This window comes from Puntigrus tetrazona, chromosome 2 (assembly GCF_018831695.1).
Source record: "Puntigrus tetrazona isolate hp1 chromosome 2, ASM1883169v1, whole genome shotgun sequence".
Lineage (NCBI taxonomy): Eukaryota > Metazoa > Chordata > Actinopteri > Cypriniformes > Cyprinidae > Puntigrus > Puntigrus tetrazona.
The window spans coordinates 2,759,427-2,780,357 of NC_056700.1; the positions used below are offsets into that span (position 1 = coordinate 2,759,427).

Below are 20,931 nucleotides of genomic sequence, written 5' to 3' on the forward strand. Positions count from 1 at the left end.
AGCCCCTTTTGATCTTGAGGTGATGTTAACAGGCGATGGGGTGGGGTGGTTTTTGGAGGGGAACCTTCATCAAACTGCAAACGCCCCGTTTAATAAAAGTCAGAGAGAGACGTGTGCACAGTGAGCTTGCCAGACCACATTAGACCCAGGGAGTGGCTGCCTGTGCTGAGAGACTTCTAAAGCATCATGGTTTCGCTGTAACTTTAGAGCGGAGTCTAAGCTTCTGTAACTATACCGAAGTCCTGTGATGTTCAGTGTTTGATGCAGCGGCTAAATTAGCTGTCAAGCCATCAACTGTTGAGTTCACTTCAATTCCCAGTGCATGCTAAGCAAGCCAGTCCAGTTGCCATGTTAAATACTTCTCGGGAAACACTTCAGCCTCAAGGTTTTGAACTGTCTGACATTTCAAACAACCTAGATTGTAGTCGTGACCTTTTGACACGTCACCATTTTTTTCCTAGGGTTCTTTTCTCTGTTAATTGAGATTATGCTTTATTTATACTTTCTGCATGAATTTTGAGTGTTTTGATAAAAAAGAATAAGATATATTTGAAAAATCTGTTTAAAAAATGAGCCAACATTTTTAAAGAAGCTTTTTAAGAACTTAACTTAACTAAAAATGTCATGTGGTGTAACCAAGTAAAAATTAATAACATATTTCCCCCACATTTTTTTACACAGTATATGTTACACCCTAAACTTACATTGCTTTTGCTTCATTTAACCTTTACTTCTCATTTTCAATAACAGCCTGGCAGGAGAACTATTATCTTCTCTTGAGGGACATACAAACATATCACAATACATTGACAAAAAATTGAAAACTGAAATTATCTGACATTTCTAGAGACTTCGCCTGCCTATATAATTTTTTTGCTGCCTGTAGATTGATTGACTGAATGCTTGGCTCTGTTTATTGGTCACACCACATGACCAAATTTCATTATGAGGAAATAATAATAGTATGATGACACCTTCATGATATTTTTGACTCAAAATGAGCATCAACTTGAGTTTAAGATCGGAAGCTTGTTCTTTAAATAGGTTTATTTAAGTCATTGTATGTATTTAATGCATTGAATTCGAACAAATGCATTTAAATAGTAGATCCCAGCGCATCTTTTTGCCGTCTTTGATAATGCCATGTGGTGGAGGAGCTATGCACTTTGGTTCACTAGGCTGCTTCCTTTGAGGGTGGCAAGAGGAATCTTTCTCTGTGGGCTGAATATAAGCCTCTTGTAGCAGCAGGGAACAAAGTGCAATTGTTTGTTTCTACGCTCCAATGCATTCCTCTCATTCTTTCTGCAGAGCCCTGGACGGGAATCAGCTGGGTGCTGCTGAGGTCATTAAACTCGTTCTTGGTTTTCTTATCTGACCTTAAAGAATGCAAACTATAAAATGTGCAGTCGGATCATGCAGACATTCTTATGTCCCAGACTTCTCCACACATGATCTCAGTGGAAAACCATGGAGAGATGTCTAGAACTTTATTTTATTTTTGTTTAGTAACTTTCTGTAGGTCAGGCTGATTTTATAATTGTAAAAATTTTGAAACTCTAAGAAAAATCCCAATTTTAATTACTAATACCTATACTTATGTTATGGTAAGAAAAAGGAGGTCAACAACTAATTGCTCAAGATATGCTGTCAAAAGATTCTTCAGAAGATGAACCTTTACCTTTTCTGGGATACAAGGTATGCCTTTGTATTTATATACTTTTACAGTGCGTATTTTACCTCAAAGGGATAGTTCATCCCAAAATGAGAGCGTGTAAATTATCATTTTATCTTTTCATACCTATAACCTTTTTTAGGAATGTGTTTTTGTGGCCTTACAATGAAGCTGGGGTCTAAGGTTGTATCAAAATGTCATCTTATGTGTTTTATCATTAAGATTTTACTCAGTAAAATACACTCTCAGAAATAAAGGTCCAAAAGCCGTCACTGGGGTGGTACCTTTTCAACCTATTGGTTTCAAATATGCACGCTTTAAGTACTGATATGTGCCTTTAAGTTACCAAAATGGACCCTTTGGGAACAAACATGTACCTTTTGAAAAGGTACCTCCCCAATTGCAGCTTTTGTACCTTTATTTCTGAGAGTGTACTAATACAAGTCAGAAAATATTTTTTCTCTATTTTAACGTTGTGCCAAGAGTTGCCATAACTGTGCTAACTGATAACAGGGCCTTCTTGTTAAAATTGATGGCAGTACTAAAGTTTTGATAGTGAAGATGCACCAATAGTAGATAATTGGTATCGATGGTTCCATGAAGAACCTTTAACATCCATGGGACTTTTCGTTTCCCAAAAGGTTCATTATAGTTGAAAAAAGTTCTTCAGATTATGAAAGGGTCCTATGCCCTTTTACAAAGTCTTGATTTAGTTTTGTGGTGTACTACAATAGGTTCTCATCATGAATGATTGTTCTAAACTGTCTTGAATGCTGTCCTGTTCTGCTTTGATGAAGCCCCTTCTTCTGAAACTCAAAACATGCTCTGATTGGTTAGCTGACATAACTAATGTCCTACTAATTTAAAGCCTGAATCAGACCCTGAGAATATTTATAAGAGGATCATGTAGAACCTTTGTAGGGATAAGTGGTTTTGGAAAGGGATGGAAGGAACAGTATCTCTTCGACATGCTACTAAAGCAGCTCTTCTGCTTTGTATTCTCTAGTTCAGCTCAACCTGGCCATGGTTCTTTATATTTGTTTCTACATTATCTGATTGCATGTACACGATCAGAATGAGTGACATCACTTTATCCAGACTTCATAATATCAAGAAGAAGCTTGCTGTTGTCTGAATGAACCGGTTGTTGTAATTCTTAAAAAATGTTTTCTGTTAAAGAGAATTTCTCCTTTTATTGTAACCTAGCAGATCTTTTTATGCAACAGTAAAATTTTAAAAGCATAATAGAAACCCATTTATTCACACTAAGAAAAAAAATGGTTATTTTAAAACCGTTCACTGAAGATTCTTTGTGAAACCCAAAATATTTATCTAATGGATCATTGTAAAAACCCCTTTTCAGAACCTTTGCTTTTTTAGAGTAAAAATAATATTTTTTTTTCTAGCACATTTACTAGTCCTTCAGCCAACAGGTAGTTTTGTCCCCAAATGGCACTGGTTGAGCCAGTTGTTGACAAACTGGACCGCTAGAATAAACTGAGCGTTGCAGAAAGTGTTGCAGGGCCACAGTGTTTATATTTTTCAGGAAGTCAGTCTACTACAAGATGAATGGCTTACTTATACTGTGGTTTTCTCCACACATTAAACTGGCACTGGGAAAGGTATTTTAACACTGAAGTTCCTTTTTAGCGATAATGGTCTGTTCATAGATTTATGTTCATTATGTAAAAATCTGTCTCAAAATGTACCTGATACTGGATGAAACAGAAACATATTGTAGTGCTACCAAGATGTCAGAGGAGGTCAAGTTGCTTCAAGTAGATTACTGTTTATAGCTGTTTACCTGGTGATCTAATATCTTTAGTCACTGTTCCTCAACTGTGGTTCATTTCATGTAACTCAAGGTTCAAAGGGGGATATTGCCATTTTTCCATTATCCAATAACTTATGAACCTGTTGCCAAAACTATCAAGACTTTATTAAAGGGTTGAGCTCCAGAAGAAACTAGATTGTGGGGAGCGCTCTGTGGAGCATGGAGTAGTTTTATTATTATTATTTTTGATGGCTTCTTTATGCCTTAGGCTTTATGCTCTGTATTGTTTGGCTTCAGTTACGTTAAGTACACAGTCTACAAAGATGATGAATAATACGCATTTGAGTGCACTAAATCAAGCCTTTATAAATGAAACCCTCACTTCAGATTATGTTGTGCACACTGAATAACAACATCATGAGCACTCCAGTGCTGTTGGGGGCAGCAGAGAGGCTTGTGACAGTTTATGACAGCTGTAGACCAGGGAAAGATGAGCCATATCTAGGGACTGGAAGATCATATAAGATACTTTTGGGAAAGTAAAAAGGTTAGGTGTGTCTAAGAGGATGCATGGTGAGGAGAGTATGAGAAAATCACAGAAAAAGCTTGGGGGAGTCTTAAGGTCAGAAAACAACAGCACCTACATCACCACATGTTGTTTAGGAGGATTTCAAGAAAAATTATCCTTGCTCATCAAAACAAACAGCATATTCAGTTGTCAGACACGACTTGAACTTCAAATGGGGCGTGCTTCTATGGTCATATGAAACTAAAAACTAGCTTTTTTTGAAGCAAACGCTCAAGATAGGTTTGGTACAATTGGTACAATTAAATATACTGCTGTATTTTTTGATGTTGTGGACCTATATTTCTGCTGGAAGTCCTGGACACCTTGTTTAGAAACATGACATTGTGGATTCTATCAAAAACCAACAGATAAAAAATCAATAAGTGACTGACTCTGTTAGAAATCTTACAACGGGCCATGTTTGGATCTTCCAACCATATAATAATCTGAACACAAACCTGACAAAAACAAACAAAAATGGGTCACTGAGCACAAAACCAAGCTTCTGCTGGCCATTCCAGTCCTCTGACCTGAACCCTGTAGAAAACAAGGTGAACTGAAGAGAAGAAACACCAACATTGAGCTGGGAATCTAAAGGGTCTAAAGTCAATCTGGATGAAGGAATGGTCTCTAATCTAATCATATCTTACAATTCTCACTTTGTAACCCACCTTTCGTTGTTATTACTAGATGTAGATGCACTCAATTCTCAATTGTGACTTTATGTCACACAATTGTGACTTTCTTACTGCAATTGCAAGTTTATACAACCACAGTTCTGGAAAAAAAAACTGAATTGTGAGTTTACAACAGGCAATTGCGAGAAAAAAGTCAAGTAAATGTGAGAAGTAAATGTGTAATTATGAAGAAACAATTCAGAATTGCGAGACAAAATGTAATTTTTCAGTACAGAAACAGACTTCCATAGAAATGTAAGTTCATGTGTATGCTGATTGTTCATCATCACAATACATAGCTTCCTCTCCAAAACCAATAAATCCTGAAGCTTTTATATCTTTGTATTTGGATTTCCCCGGCTAACCGCGGCACACTAAACCCTTGCACTTTGAGCCACAAGACGTTTCAACAAGCTGTCATCTCGCCATCATTGTCTTGGCAACCAGGCGTTTGGCTTTGCAGTAGACATTTCCCTGGTTACAGGCTTGGCATCTGTATAATGCTAACATCACCATGGAAAAGTTAGCTGCAACACAGTGTTGTTACACAACATAGACCATTTTCATGGGAACATACTGAATGCCTGGGTTACTGAATGCGAAAGTGTTGTCCCTGTCAGTCTCCTGAAAACGATTTTGTGGATTTTGCCATAGAAAATCTCCAAAATCCAAGCAGTCATAACAGGGTCACCTTGAAAACAATGAGATACTCTTTTCTTGTTAAAATGAGATTAATGTCATGTATATATGTGTATCGGTGTACTCAGGGATCTATGCTTGCTATTTTTTCAATAGATATCTGACCTTGCTTCTGATAATTAAAATCAAATCTATGTTGTCTTGTAAACATAAATCAGCATGCAAAGGTTTCTTGCTTTTTTTTGGCTGATAGCATGAAAAGCAGCCAATTGCAGCACGAAACATAACTGTTGCACAGTGTAGATCGGAATTGTAATTGATTTATAAAGCTATTAATGTGCTTCAGTCGGGTTATGTGCCCTGGTGCACCCAAATATCTGTTGCATGCAGTAACTAATCATACTGTAGACCATGAATATACTTTATATACTTCTAATATACTTTGTTTTTAGATAACAAACTTCTCCACTGGGCCAATTTGTCTCTCAGGACCCAGCTAGCCGCAGGAGTATGTTATAGTTCCCATGGAGAATGTGCCTGTATCTCAGTTAGTGTCAGTTCAGGACTCATTCAAGCATGTAAGTGAGAAATTCTTTCCCCTCTCACTAAATGTTGCTTTTTCGAAGGTAGCGGCTCACTGTGAAGAGCGGGGAGTCTTTTCATATTAGTAAATAAACTATCTGCAGTCATGGCTGAAATATGAAATAAACTGGACACGTTTAAATTGCTTCTGATGTACATATTTAAATGCACCATAGTTCTGTCATGATAACTCAAAGAGAGAGAGAGTTTAGCGTGGGAATATACATGTCAATGTTAATGTAATTACTTCTGCTGCTGCGGCAGAGCAAGCCCAGAGACTGCCAATACATCCACTGACATGCTGCTGTGAGCATGCAGAAATGAAATACCCCAATATATAACATACATGAAGCCACACAGGTGGAGCTGGGGGAGGTGGAAGGTTTCTGAAGCACAGCGCTAGACCGAGCGCTAGCCATGTATTGGAATTTTGAGAAGAAAGCTCATGTGAATAGTTAGACCTTTTGGGCTGAGCCTTCTTGAGTTTCCTGACAGAACTTCTATATCTGAGTCCGCCTAAATCATGCAAGCTGAAATGATGCTCTTGATGAAACAAAAGGTCCTCTGAAACGCTTTGAAGTTTGGGTTTGATCTTTCACGTAACGGTTATGGTCACAAGATAAGGTATGTTCCGGAATGGAGCATCCGCTGTTAGCATTTTTACACATGGAAGGTTTGTTTGAATTCAGTTGTGCAACTGTGTTTAGAATAAGGCTTTTTATACTAATCAGTTTATTATTAGTTTAATCTGGATCTACACGCTGCTATATTTTTTATTGGGTTGTTTAAGTCTTAGAAAAACTCCACCATACAATCCTGTAACATTACTAAAACCTGTAATTTTTTCTTTTCTTGCTGCCAGTCACCATTTTCACAAAAATATTTTGTATGAATATCTAACCATGCAATATGTCTCCGCTTTAATACAGTTTTATTATGGTGAATTCAATATAATTTAAATAATATAAAAACATTTGTTTTGATCAAAAACTCAGAAAATGGTGTTTTTATCCAAGACTACGTCCAGGATGGATTTAGCATACGTAGGTGAAGTAGATCGCTTCCATCAACACCCCGAAAACTCCCTGTGGCAAAATTGCGATAACGTCAGGCAGGGTTTATTTAAACATGTTTTAATGTTTGATTATTTTACATGTGCATCTGCTTACATATGTGATCAGAGATTCTGTACTCTTTTAGAAGATGTGTAATAGCACCCCCTACTTTATAACTGAAAACCAGGAAAACTGGAAAATGGAGCTTGAGAATATATTCAATAATTGCCTCAAGGAACATTCTTATGAATGAATCTTAATATTTTAACTGTCAGAGACATTAACTTGAATTCATCCAGTCTTCGACAAATATGCATCTTGATGAAGCTAAATGGTAAACGCTTTGATGCGCTTTCTTACCACTGATAAAGTACTTCTTTTGAGCTGGTTGAGCAAAAAAAGCCTGTTGGATCCGATCCGTGGAAGGCGAGTGAGCGTTTGGGAAAGACTCATTATTTTTGCAGTTCTGTTTGATGGCACAGATTACACTTCAGCTATTGATTAATTGACGGAGATGGATGCCTTTGTCATTATGAATTCTCAGCTGAATACCGATTAGCTTGATTATTGCTGAGTGCCTGTGGAAAGACGATGGATTGGAATCGGCATCTGACTCCATACGCCCTTCCACCAGGTGATGACTCAGCGATCCTTTGCCAATATCTGCGCCCTCCACATGCACCACGCCTGCCCTTTTGGACTGCAGGCTCTTGGCAGATACAATAAGGACAGTTTTATTAGATTAGTGGCCAGGCCTGGCCTGTTTATTTATAGCATGGGTGGCTGCTTTCTTCTCTTCTCTTTAGGGAAAGGGCAGCACACCCACCCACGCACGGACCCCCGCTAACAATGCGTTAACCTCCGTCATCGCTGTTCAAGGTGGAGTGGCTGAAAGCTTATTTTACACAACAATGTCTACCCTTGTGTTTGTGCATTTCCTCAGGCTTTTCCAAGTATTAAAAATGGTCATGGAGCACATGAGTTGTGTAAATATAAACATCAGGTACTTGGTGCGCTTTTCGCACAATGAACACGGTGCGGGATTGATACGGCTTGGTTTGCAGCTCTATTGTTATCTGATTTTCTGCTGTACAGAGATGGTCCGATGATTTCTGACTCCAGGCTATGTCAGCAGAAATCTTGCTCGCCCTGCCTGTAAGTTTAAATCCCAGGTGGATGCTGTTGTAAAACAGCCATGTGGCCGGGTCTAGTCTTGTTTAGCCTGACTTTTGACTTGCGGCATATAGTCTGGTCTTCATCGCAGTGTTTTATTGCCAAAAATAGCAACTTATTTGCATTCACACAAGCAAACACACATATTTTTCTCTACCATTCAGGGGGTGTATTTTACACAGATTATACCACAATAATAGATTTGAGTGGAAAAATATGAATTCAAATATTGGTGTAGGAGTCTCAGCGAATGTTTTTTCCCCCTGGTGAACTGAAGAAACGCTTGTGCGTCTTGACCCTCTTGAATTTGCATCGCTGTCAGGCAACGGAGGTTGAGCTTCGGAGGATAAGACTTGCTCGTGTCTGGTTCATGTTTAACAATGCTTTATAATAACATAGTTGCAAACCTGAAAGATACTGTATGCTAGTAAGTGAATGCAAATCCTTGTAGTTATTTAAGCTCAGTTTCATATGTCAGTTTCATGCTAAAATTAGAAAGCAACCGATAATTGTGTTGTACAAATACATGATATGTTGGCTCGGTTTGTTTAATAGTCAAAAACAATGGCATAGGCATTGACCTCCTAAATACTGAGATGCTGTATGTACATATTTCTGCATATGCATGAACTGCGTATAGTATGATTTCTATTCTTAGCATCACTAGTTATCTTTGTGGATAAAAAAAGTAAGTGCATTTCAGCAACTATGGCCATATTCTCTTACAAACTCCTCTACTCGCTACAGGAGGTCCATCCAGTTTGATCTAATTGAATCTTTCACAGACAATAGCCCACTCAGGAATTAGATCACTGTTTCAGCGAAGGTCATATTAGACTGAAGTTCTGTGGAAAATAAGCAGGGGATGATGTTCAATTATAACCGTATGTCACTCTGGTTTCCATTGTTCATTGTCCTTTGTCTCTCTTCCTTGCTAGCTTCCCATCCAGAATTAAAATACTGTCACTCAATCCTCAGTCCCCAAACTTTGGTTTACACGCAGTTAGTTTGGATGAGAAAAGTCTATTGTGAAAAGTTCTGGCAAAACGCTTTCCCTCAATTTATTCAAAATCACATTTCTTCGTCTCGGTGATGCATGAATGCCCCTATGAGACATTCTGTGTGTGTACACACACGCTAGCGTTGACACTAATTTGAATATTTATGTGGTGGAACAGGTCCAATCGCAGATAATTTAGGAGACTTGCAGTGGTTGGATCCCTTATGCCAAGTCAGCTCGGCTCTCAGGTGCCTCAGGTGTTTTCCCATGAATACTAACAGTGTGCTCCTGGAATCCTGCCAACCGCTGGAAAACACAATGAAATGACAATGTGTGCAGGGTGCGCAGCGCATCATACAGATGAAATATGATAACAGCCACATATTGAGTGCTATTCCACGCTATCCTGAAACCTCAAGTCCAATGCTTTGGGTTGATTTAAAACGAGACATGCAATCCGCTTTATTCTCCATGACCTCTCGATTTATGCAGGTGCATGTGATACGGCAGCTGCAATTACTGTGCTATGCTTGTCAGATTTAATTAACTGCAAGGCAGGAACGCTGTCTTTTTTTCTCGGTAGTCAAGTTGAATCAATAGCCAAATGTTTTCCCCCTATTTGAGTTTATCCAAGGGCTTCACTACCGGTTTGCTGACATGCCTGGTTATCTTGGTAAGAAGTGCAGAATTAAAGTCCTCCGTCATCATTTTGCCACTCAGCCAGGTCGGTGGACAAACACCCCTGAGACTGTCTTGCTGACCTTATTGTGTGAAGCAAGTCTGCTGTTTCTTCTCTGTGGACAATAGTCTCCACACTTCCCAGTACTATGTCCTAACCAGGCACAATGTGACAGGCTTCAAATCAGGAAAGTGATTTTTTTCTGTCCTCACTAAAAGAGAAATACTGCCTAAAGCTATAGACGTAGCCAATTAGGACAAATTTGACAATTAAGAGGCAGCAATTAGAATAAGCAGCGGATGGGGCTGTGTAGAACAAAAATAGGCTCCATGGTGGGGTTTTTAGAGGTTTACACTTATAGGGTAGTTTCATAAATTTGTTATTTCATGCGTGTTTACATTAAGATTACTATATGGTGGTGTACTCATATATATGTATATGTGTGTGTATATATATATATATATATATATAAATATCATTTTTTTATGGACTAACTCTTACTACTAATGCATATTACTAGCATATTGGCTGTTTATTACACTTTATAGTCCTCTATAGTCACTTAACAGACCTTCTACTAACAGTAAGTATTATTGTCTTGTTTTCAGGAAAAAGTTAAGTCAAAATTAAGTCACCTGAAACAAGCAAAATAATCTGCCAATGGGGGGGTAAGCAAAATAATCTTGTTTTCTGTTTGAAATATTATTATTTTGCTTATTTCAATTTGACTTGCTTTTTTCTGAAAACAAGACAATACGTTTTTCTTGAAGAAAATCCTTCTTGAATTAAGAATTTGGTAACACTTTATTTTACAGTTACACCTATTACTTAATCAAGCACATATTAATGCCTTATTCTACATCCCTAATCCTACGCAGTACCTAAACTTAACAATTGCCTTACTAACTATTAATAAGCAGAAAAATTAAGAATTTAGAGAGGGAAAGGTCATAGTTAATATTTAACAAGTGTTACCTATTCTAAAGTGCTACCAAGAATATTTTGCAGTGTATAAGAAACGTTGCAAGTATAGGTCATCCCTTTGCACTAACCCTAAACTTATCCTCTCTTCTGTATTGTGATGTATATCAGAGTAAAAAATGTAGGGTGTGAACTTGGTTTAGTCTGCTTTTTGTTGATTAGATGGAGGCAGACATGAATGTGAGTTTGCAGTCGATTGTAAGAAAGGGTGGTTAAATGGATTGGACAAATCCACTAGAAAGAAGTCTGGTATTTGAGTTAAAGAGAGGGTTCACCCAAAAATGAAAATGCTGTCATCATTTACCCATCCTCAAGTTGTTCCAAACTTGAGTTTCTTCTGTTATAGAAGATATTTCGAGGAATGAGTTTCTGGTCCCCGTCGACTTGCGTACTATTTTGCTCCACACCATTGAAGTCAATGGGGACCAACAACACACATTCTGCAAAATACCATCTTTTGTTTTTAACAGAAGAAAGAAAATCTTACAGGTCTGGAAGAACTTGAGGGTGAGCAAATGATGACAGAATTTCACATTTTCACTTTTGGGTGAACTATCCCTTTAAAATTAATTCAACATGCTGAAACATTTGGAATAAGATTAATAACATGCATTTAGAAAAAAGACAGGGTAAATTTACATCTCATTATGACTTTAACATCATCTTTCCAATCCAAAAGAAGCACTGCTACTGTCACCTAATGGATGCAGTGCAAAGAATCTTGCAAATAATTTCAACCTAAAAAATAGTTTTGCATTAGAAGCATTAGTTTTGTCACATTGCTGTTTCAAATTTTGTTACGGCTAGACAGTTTTTTTTTTATTGCACAATATTTGCATTATAGCCGGTTAGGACAAAACTCAGATTAGCATACAATTACAAATGTTGTGATTTGCTGCTTTTTTGCACCATGCCTGTGTAAGATGAAAAATACAGTGCCATAAAATGTAAAGATGATTTAGGATTAGGGCACACCTGTTTTGTCAACTGTGTTATGTCTAGAGGTGTGCACTGTTGAGTCTATTTACTTTATTTAAACACGCTTGAGTAGTGCTGTTTTTGATCTTCACCGCATTTCTGCCTTTATCTGAGATTTGACTTAGATTATTGGGTTGTAGGTGCTATTTTCAGCAGGCGCGCGGGCTAATATCTCCAAACCCCTGTAAAAACCTGCCCTGTTCTCAGAGGGTCAAACTAAGTTCAGGAGTTCCTCATTAAAGAAACATAAACAGTGTTTCATATTGAAATAAAGGTGCTTCACGATGCCACACAAGAACCTTTTTGGTCTTTTTTTTGGTTCCATAAAGAGCCTTTAACATCTGAAGAACCTTTCTGCTTCCTAAAAGGTTAGAAAGAGATGGTTCTGTAAAAAACCTCTGACTAAGTGGTTCTTTGTGGAGCCAAAAATTGTTGCACTTTTCAAAGTGTCCCTTTTATGGATAAAAAGTTCCTATTTTGGTTTTGGAAGTCTCAAACAACAGGTTGAAATGCATGCAAGGTTAAAAAACATTTACATTTTCTTATAAATATGCATTTATGAAACACCCAAACGATTTGTTCATTCATTTTTCCAAACGCCTTCTGTGATTGATCAATTTCATTTAAAGCAGTGTTTGTGCACCTAGTGGCAAAGAATGAATTAGCCTTTTCATTCAGACCAACAAGTGGCCGGGGAATATGCTAATGTTTCATTTTGACGTCAACATGAAACAGCTTGGGACTCGTTTTACAAAACGACTTGTTTCAAAGATTCAGAGTGAAACCTTTCTTTCGAGAGACAACAACTTGAATGGTGCACTTTCAGATTTGAATCTTTGCAGGATGTTTTCATTCACGCTGTGTTTTTCTTTTTTTAATCCATTACAGGGACACTTTAAGCACCTAATTAAACAGCAAGACCGTTCCGTTTCATCCAAAGTAACATGTTTCCGAAAAACTTCATTTGAAAAGATAATGTTTCGGACGCAGATACATTACTGTGACACATGCAATGAGAAACACAAGTTGTAATTAGAAAAAAAATTACAGCTTTAATAATTTACTTACAGCGCTGATAAACATGTTTTCTGACGTAACCGCGGGAAACAAGGACGAAAACACGCGGTATTCGGCTTTACTTTCGCCCCTACATCTATTTGTGCTGTGATTGGATAAACTGTGATTGATTTCTGGAAAAGATGTTTTGATACGGTGACAGAGAAGGTTTTGTCTTTAGTGAAACAGCCCCGCGTAAGTTCTCAGTTCGTGAGAAAAGCAATTCGAGCAGATAATGTGTGTTTGTAGCCGTGGAAATCTGGCAACCGCGACACAGGGACAGTAACTCCCCCGTCCCTGTCCTGGGGGAGCCTTCAGGGAGTTTTCATTAGTGTGGGTTTTCTGTAGAAAGGAGGCTGCTGCAGATTTCCACCAAAATGTTCCAGATTTCACATGGCAGCTATAGAAATGCGGCTGCGTGGAGTCTTAAGCCTCCTACTGACCTTAAGAAGCGCTTCTGCTGATGAAAGCGTTTCTCCTTCGCTCCGGTGAATACAGCCCATCACGTCGCAAGATGGGGAAGAGCAGCTTCAAAATGGGATAACCAAGAATAATTCATTTAGCCCATTACTTCTTTGACCTACATAACATGTAGAGGACATCCCAAAATCTATTCTAAAGAAGAGGAAGTTGAAAGTGACCCAGATTCATAACTTTGGGAATTTTATGACATTTATTTTCCCTTTTTTTTTATTTATTTTTTTGCTGTTGTTGTTTTTTTTTAACCATTAGTCATTGTGACTAGTCATAATTCTAATCGTCATGTCTTGAATAACAGTCTTACTGTAAAAAAAATACTGTACTATTTTGTTCACTTGGCAGGATATACATACAGTTAGTTGTTTGGAAATAAAGTATTTAAATGACATGAAGTGAAAAGTATTGCAAAAAGAATGTCATTGGAATATCTGATCTCATGACAGCCATCAGTTTCTGGAAGTGTATTTATCTATCAACATGAGGGTAATGGAAAATATACGCTAGACTCCAGATTGGAAGTCACATGCGATGTGTGTGTATTCAGGCCTGACCGAGTGAATGATGAAAGTGTGATGCTTCCATCCCATGATGCCCACCTGACTCTCTCCCATCATCCAAAGCTCTCGTGATGTCCGACACGCTCATGTAGTTAAGACAGCACTCCAAATCATTTAGAAACGCTCTGTTCTGCAGCGCTGCATAGGTTATGTCCGGGCGAAACACTAGCATAGTGCTTTCTGAGTACTGTATACTGTACACTGTAAAAATTATAATTATTATAAAAATTATACTGTACACTATAATTGAGTGTGTATATATATATATATATATATAAATTATAATATATGATATATAAATTATATATATATATATATATATATATAATATGAGTGTGTATATATATATATATATATATATATATATATATATATACACACACACATATATAATGTTTTTATATGTCAAATTAGCAGTATATTTTTGTTTGAGTTTTAGTTATTTTAGTACTTCCTTTTCAGTTGGTAGCCAAAAATTAAATTAAATTTTCCAGAAATAGAGTATTAGTACGCTGGTAGTAGTGTTATTTTATTAAATTTTTATCTGTAGTGTTTATTAATGCTTTGAATTCGCTTTATTTTTTACTTTTTGTTTAAGTCATTAAAAATGTAGTTTTAGTAATTAGAATTTTTGTATTCATTTCTCATGTCTATTTTAATTTTTTAATAAATCAGTTAGTTGCTAACAATTTTATTTTTCATTACTTTTCATTTTAGCTTTGTTTAATTTAAAGAAATATATATATATATATATATATATACATATATATATATATATATATATATATATATATATATATATATATATATATATATATATATATATATATATAAATATTTATATATATATATATTTTTTTCTTTTTCTTTTTCTTACAGTAATAGCACTGGCATTTAGTCATGTAAACTCTATCTGCTTCAAGTAAGCTTTAAGGAAGAACTTCTCAGAAATGCAGTTATTCAACAGCTTTTTCCTTAGTTATGCCTTTAGATTTCTACGGATCAATGAAGTGTGGCCTTTCATAGCTCCTGCTTGTATTTTCGCTCATGTGACTCGGAGCACTTGCCTGAGCACTTCTAGAGCTCTTAAACTCTGCTGTCACATGAAAACAAGCCTCCAGGATTTTGTGGCCTTTTAACATCGAACCGTCTGCACCATTTGGGCCCAGCGTGATAAATATTTTTTTTTCTCTCTCTCTCTCGTTGAAGTTTTAGTTCTCCAAACGTTTCCTCCTATTCTCTCGAAGGGACTTTCCATCGTTTGTGGGTATATCGTATAATAGGAGGTTTTACACTGGAATGTATGCGTGGGCGAACGTATAAAACGGCAAACTCCTCGAACTTTGTCTGCCATGACATGCTTGGCATTGTTTTCAGTGTGAAGTTTAACGACTTGTCAAACCCTCGCTGCTTGTAAAGCTATATTCACGCGGTGGGTGGCATGCAGTGTTTACTAATTAATACCTGAAACGTGCGGTGCTTTCATCAGGGGAGTGCACTGTGGGAGTACAAGGCAAAAATGGCCAGGCTTGCATGACTGTTAAATAAAAACCTGATGAGAGGAGGTTAATAGAGATACACAAATGTTTTCCACCCTGGAGGTTTAAATGCGAGGACGTCAGAGTTTTGTTCTCTCACAGTCTGCGTGAAGGGAGGATGAGAGGAAATCGTGTTTTGGACTGCATCCTGCGAGGCTTCAGAATAAAAGGAAATACTTCCTGTATATCAGGGACAGTTCACCCCAAAATGAACCCCTGTTCCAAATGTAGCAGGTTCTGGTTTTCTTTCTTCCTTGGAACACAAAAGGAGAAGTTTAGCGGAATGAGAACAGAATAAAAAGTTAACGAGGCAGGGCCTCTCCAGCTCCAAAAATGACTCAAAAGCACATTAAAAGCACCAATGAAGCACTATATTGTCTTCAAAAGCTGTATGATGGCTTTGTGTGAAGAACAGAGCAACATTACACACAAATAATCTCATTTAAATATGGTGCGACTATAAAAGTGCCGTGTCAGGTTTGGTGTAAATGACGGAACGTGCTAAAAAAAGACTCGCCTTGCATTCAAATACGCATCCTTCACATTGACGACACAATGGATGTCTGGATTTCATTCACATGAAATAGAACATGCTCTTTTAATGGGTCACAAATTAAATGTAGCTTCTGCTCTCACGGTATGAGATTTCGGTAACACTTATTACCTATTAAGTAGAACTTTTTGCTTAACTAAATTCTTAATTTGCAGCTTATTAATAGTTAAGTTTAGTTACATTGCACTATTTGACCACTTTGTCACGTGTTAAGCCCTGTACTGATTGTAAATAAATGAGATTTATATTTAGGGCATAATCGGTCATGAGTTGTTTGGACTCCAAGGTACTTTCATCTTATTCTTTCGTCATTTTCAATAATTAAATGTATTCTCTGTATTGGAAAAGAGCATCTTGAACAATTTCCAGAATGAAAGAGTCTGAATCACTTATTCACATTTTCTTATTCTTATATAAACGGCTGTAACGTCTATTATTGGTTCATTTGCAATCCTTTGTCTGCTACTTTTAGAATAATTCTGTAAGTTATGAGGTATTTATGTCGTAATTCTCTCCAGCAAGCTGAGATTTGTATTCTGAAGAGGAACTAACAGGAGGAACTCTCCCCAGGTCACGTTCGGACATCCTGTTCAACACAAAGATCCTGGTTTGGGATGCCGCTTCCTCTGCCCGTTTTAAAGACACCTTCTGAGACAAATATATGTGTTGATGTGTTTCCTAAATGTTGGTTTATTCATTTCTGCCTTGAAATGACAGCATGTGCTTATATTTCACATATTGTTGGATTATGGCAGTTTGGTTTGGATGTATTTGTAGATTTGGAAGGCTCTGCTCATTCACCCAGAGCTCTTGAATTGAAGCGTGCACAGGGACTGCAAACACATTCTTACCACTAGGCGGTGGCTGGAGTAATAAACACTTTTAAACATGCTTCCTTGTGGCGTTAAATACAGCATAAACTCACAGAATGGTGCAAATATTCAAAGCATCTGAGTGGAATGTACATTTTACTAGCAATTGTTATCTGTAGACTGTAACTGACACTTTGATGAGATGAAATTCGAACTAAGCTTTAGTTTCATATCTAAGTTTGGATCAGATTAACCGTTCTGTGTTTGGCATCAGTAACAAGCATTTAGATCGGAAAGGATGGCGAATATGCAAAAAAAATGCGGAAACACTTTAAAATAGGTAACACTTAACTATCAACTATGACTTTTCCCTCAATAAATTCTTAATTTGCTTATTAATAGTTAGTAAGGTAGTTGTTACGTTTAGGTATTGGGTAGGATTAGGGATGTAGAATAAGGTCATGTCGAATAAGGCGTTAATATGTGCTTAATTAGTCCTAAGAAATGGCTAATATTCTAGCAACTAATAGGTAGTCATGAAATAAAGTGCATAGGACGATTTCACACTCTATTCTAGCTTCCTAATCCTATCCAATAGCTAATCATAACTACTACAGCTACTACCCTGATAATAACAACAACAGCATCAAATCAAGAGTTTACTGTGGTAATAATAGTTAATATTTAGTTAATAGTAAGAAAACTAAAGTGTGACCATTTAGACTGTTATGTTTTCGGTATTAGTGATGCATTAGTATGCATACGGTTAGTTAGTCTTAATGAAATCTCTCTCTCTCTCTCTTTCCTCAGGAGGCATTTGTGGAGCTCTATGGCAGGCAGAGGGACTCTGTGTTTCGCAGCTCGTGGTCATCGATAGTAACGGTGTTCGGTCTAGCTGCTCTCGGGGCCGTTAGCTTGACCATAGGAGCCTACCTTGCTCAGAAATGAGGAACCTTCCCCTTCTTCATTCGCTCGCCCTCTCTCTCTCTCTCTCCGTCTGAACCCCCTCCTCTGCTTTCCCCAGAAGACATCCTTGTCCCAGGACTGCTCCTCTTCAAAGCCTCTCTCTCCCACTCTCTACAAGGCTTTCTTCTCTGCCCTCAAACACAAAGACAGAAAAGACAGGAAATGAATGCGCTGCCGACAGATCACGAGAGGATGGAGGAGAAGAAGAATAATGAGGTGGAAGAGACACGGGCGGCAGTGTCATCGGCAGAATTATTTCAGATCTCAAAGTGAAACACTTTTGACAGTTTTGGTGTTCTTATATGTAAAAATGATGGGAAGATACAAAGGACAAGACGGGTTTTGAAGGTCTGTGCCGACCGAAAGTACCTTCTGACGACACCAGCACTCTCCAAATGTCCTTTAAGCGTCAATTTGATCTTAAGAGACAATCTGCACTAAACTGCCATTGTTGGTCTTAGTTGATTTTGTAGGATTAATTGTAGCCTGGCTAACGTTTCTCGTGCTGCCATCCTCGTATCGTACAGTCAGAAAAAAAAAAAAACCAGAGGAAAAGAAATGCAAAGGCAACATCCCTCAAGCCACTGGATTCTGATGAAATTTCAACAGAGGGGTGGTAGATACAGGACGCAGAGGGAACAGTTGAAAAACCAAGGCTCTCTTTGTAGCAACTTTACTGAGGACTAAAGAAGTGATTTGGGCCAGAAAGTAAACAGAAAGGACAGAATGGGAAAGTAGCTTTCAGGCATCGAAAAAGCCTTGGTTAGACACTTTATCGACATGTTCAACAAAAGATCTCAAACTGTACAGTATGTAAAGAGGTGACGCTTTATTCTTATTTAATACTGCAACTACACTTCTGTTCACTCTAGTGTTTATTCATACTCCAAAAGAAGCAGCTGGCTGGATCTCTAATCTGTCGAGAGCAAGTCAAGGTCATACTTCACCTCAAAATCAAAAGAAAGATATATTAATATATTATATATACATATTAGCGTTAAAATGTTTGAGGTCAGTTGGTTTTTTTAAACAAATGTATGCTTTTATTCAGCGTGGATGCTTTAAATTGCATTTTTGTAAATGAATGGTGTACTTTAATTCTGAAAAGAAAAAATGCATATATTAAACAACTGTTTTGAGCATTGATCAAATCAGAAATGTTCTATTAGACTGATTTCTGAAGGATCATGTGACACTGAAGAATCAAGGGAATAAGTTAAAAGAATATTAAAACGGAAAGCAGCTGTTTCACAATATTACTGCATTTCTGATCAAATACACATGCATCCTCGGTGAACAAAAGTGACTTCTTTTAATTTTTTTTGATTCGTACCAATAGATACCCACCATTCATGTTATTGTAATGCAATTATAAAAAAAAAAAAAAATGCACACACACACACACACACAAACACACATATTGGGGTGAGATGTGACTGGGACGTTCTTTCAAAAAAAGTCAAGATTTTTTCATTGCTATTATTATTACGGTAACACTTTACAATAAGGTGCTATTTGTTAACAGTTACACAATACTAATACAGTATTTATGTTAGTTCAAGTTTATTTTAGCAATTTTAACTATCACTGTTAACTGTAGGTAATGCACCATGAACCAACATGCTGAAAAACGAAATAGTTAATTGTAGGCTAAAGCATTTACTGTTAATAAATAGCACCTTATTGTAAAGCGTTGCCATTATTTAATTTACGAAGCATCATTTTCAGGGATCCGTTTGGTCCGGTATAAACAAGTGGAAATCCATTCCGTGTTCCTTGGATTTGGTGTTTACAGTTATATGTGCAATCTTCCCGACGTCTGTTTCCAAAACAGCATGCTTAAACGTAATCCTGCCGCATGATTCAAGGACTGCCATGCAGGAAATCAAAGGTTTAAGCGCGAAACCTATGGACAAGAACAACTGTATACAGTGTGTGCCATGGAGTCGGCTTTGGTGCTTCTGCATCGAGCCACTATTCCCCCCGAAGACGGCGGTTATTCAACGACGCCGCATCGTTCCCTGCGATCTCCTCTACAGACAGAAAACCGGGGAGGCCCCTCTCACATCCCGAACCAGTCAACGTTCCTTGTTACCTGACTTTATGGATGTATGTTCATCTAATAATGTGATAATGTCTAAAATACACATACAGTATTTTAACAGGTGGTCGATGGATTTGCAAATCAAACCATAACCAGGAAAGCAGAAGAAGAGAGACTTTGCTACATGTCTGTATGTGGTCAACAACAACAAAACCTGTTTGAAGCTTTATGTAAGTCCGCTTTCGAAACGAACAGTTCGTTTGGTTATTATAGTGTCATAAATGGAGGCTGTTTGTCTTTCGTTTACGGCTGCAATTCCCTTTGACACTAAGATTTGTTAAACAGATTTCAGATTTCACTTTTATTTATTTTTAGGTACCTTAAACAATTGTCCGGCTGTAGCTCCAGAAGATCATTAGGGTTTATGTTTCAGATTTGGAGCGTACGGTGCATACGATGCTAATTTGTTTAATCAGTGCTGCTTAATGTAAAGATCAGAAATTCTATAAATCATAACGTAATTGCCTGTTCTTTGTGGCGATGTCATGAATATCAATACTTCATGTAGTCACTTTCACTGTTTCTGTAGCCGAATGGAAATCGAATCAAAACTTTATTTTATGTGTGACTGGAGCCCAGTGAAATTCATTCTGCTATTGTATTTTCACTAGTGATGTCAAAATAATAACTAAAATGACATTAAGACTATTAATTATTATTAAGGCGAGCGCATGTGTTTGTATATTTAGATTTTAAAACACCATTATGGAAATAATTGCAAAAAGCTCAAATTTAATGTAAAAATAGCATTTTTGGAACCAAATTTAATATTTAAAACAAAAAACGTAATTTATGATACGTTACCAGCTTAACCATTTTTTTTTACTGGGAAACAAAAAACATTAATAAGATTATTTTTTGCATTATCTAACAAAAGTGTCAACACTATCAGGAGTGTGCAAACAGATTCTCCTTAAAAGTCTCATTTTAGCTCATGGTTAAATTACGAAAGTCAAAAAGAAAGCCGACGTGTTAAAATGAAGCTTTTGCTTTAGATCACATCTTTTAGTTTGATGTTCGGAAAGCTATGTAATTTATATAAATTTATATAGATATAATATGCTGTATAAATTGACTTTTCTTTGCA

The 20,931-nt window shown here is 37.1% G+C and overlaps 1 protein-coding gene across 1 annotated transcript in view; it reads left to right on the forward strand.

The window, feature by feature from the left end:
* bcl2b (BCL2 apoptosis regulator b) overlaps positions 1-20,931 on the forward strand; it is a 37,964-nt gene that overhangs the window by 16,712 nt on the left and 321 nt on the right. Inside the window, exon 2 of the mRNA XM_043260587.1 lies at positions 17,585-20,931. This exon is cut by the window's right edge and continues 321 nt beyond it. Coding sequence (XP_043116522.1) covers positions 17,585-17,722 — 138 coding nt within the window. The 3' untranslated portion in view covers positions 17,723-20,931. The remainder of the gene's footprint in view (positions 1-17,584) is intronic.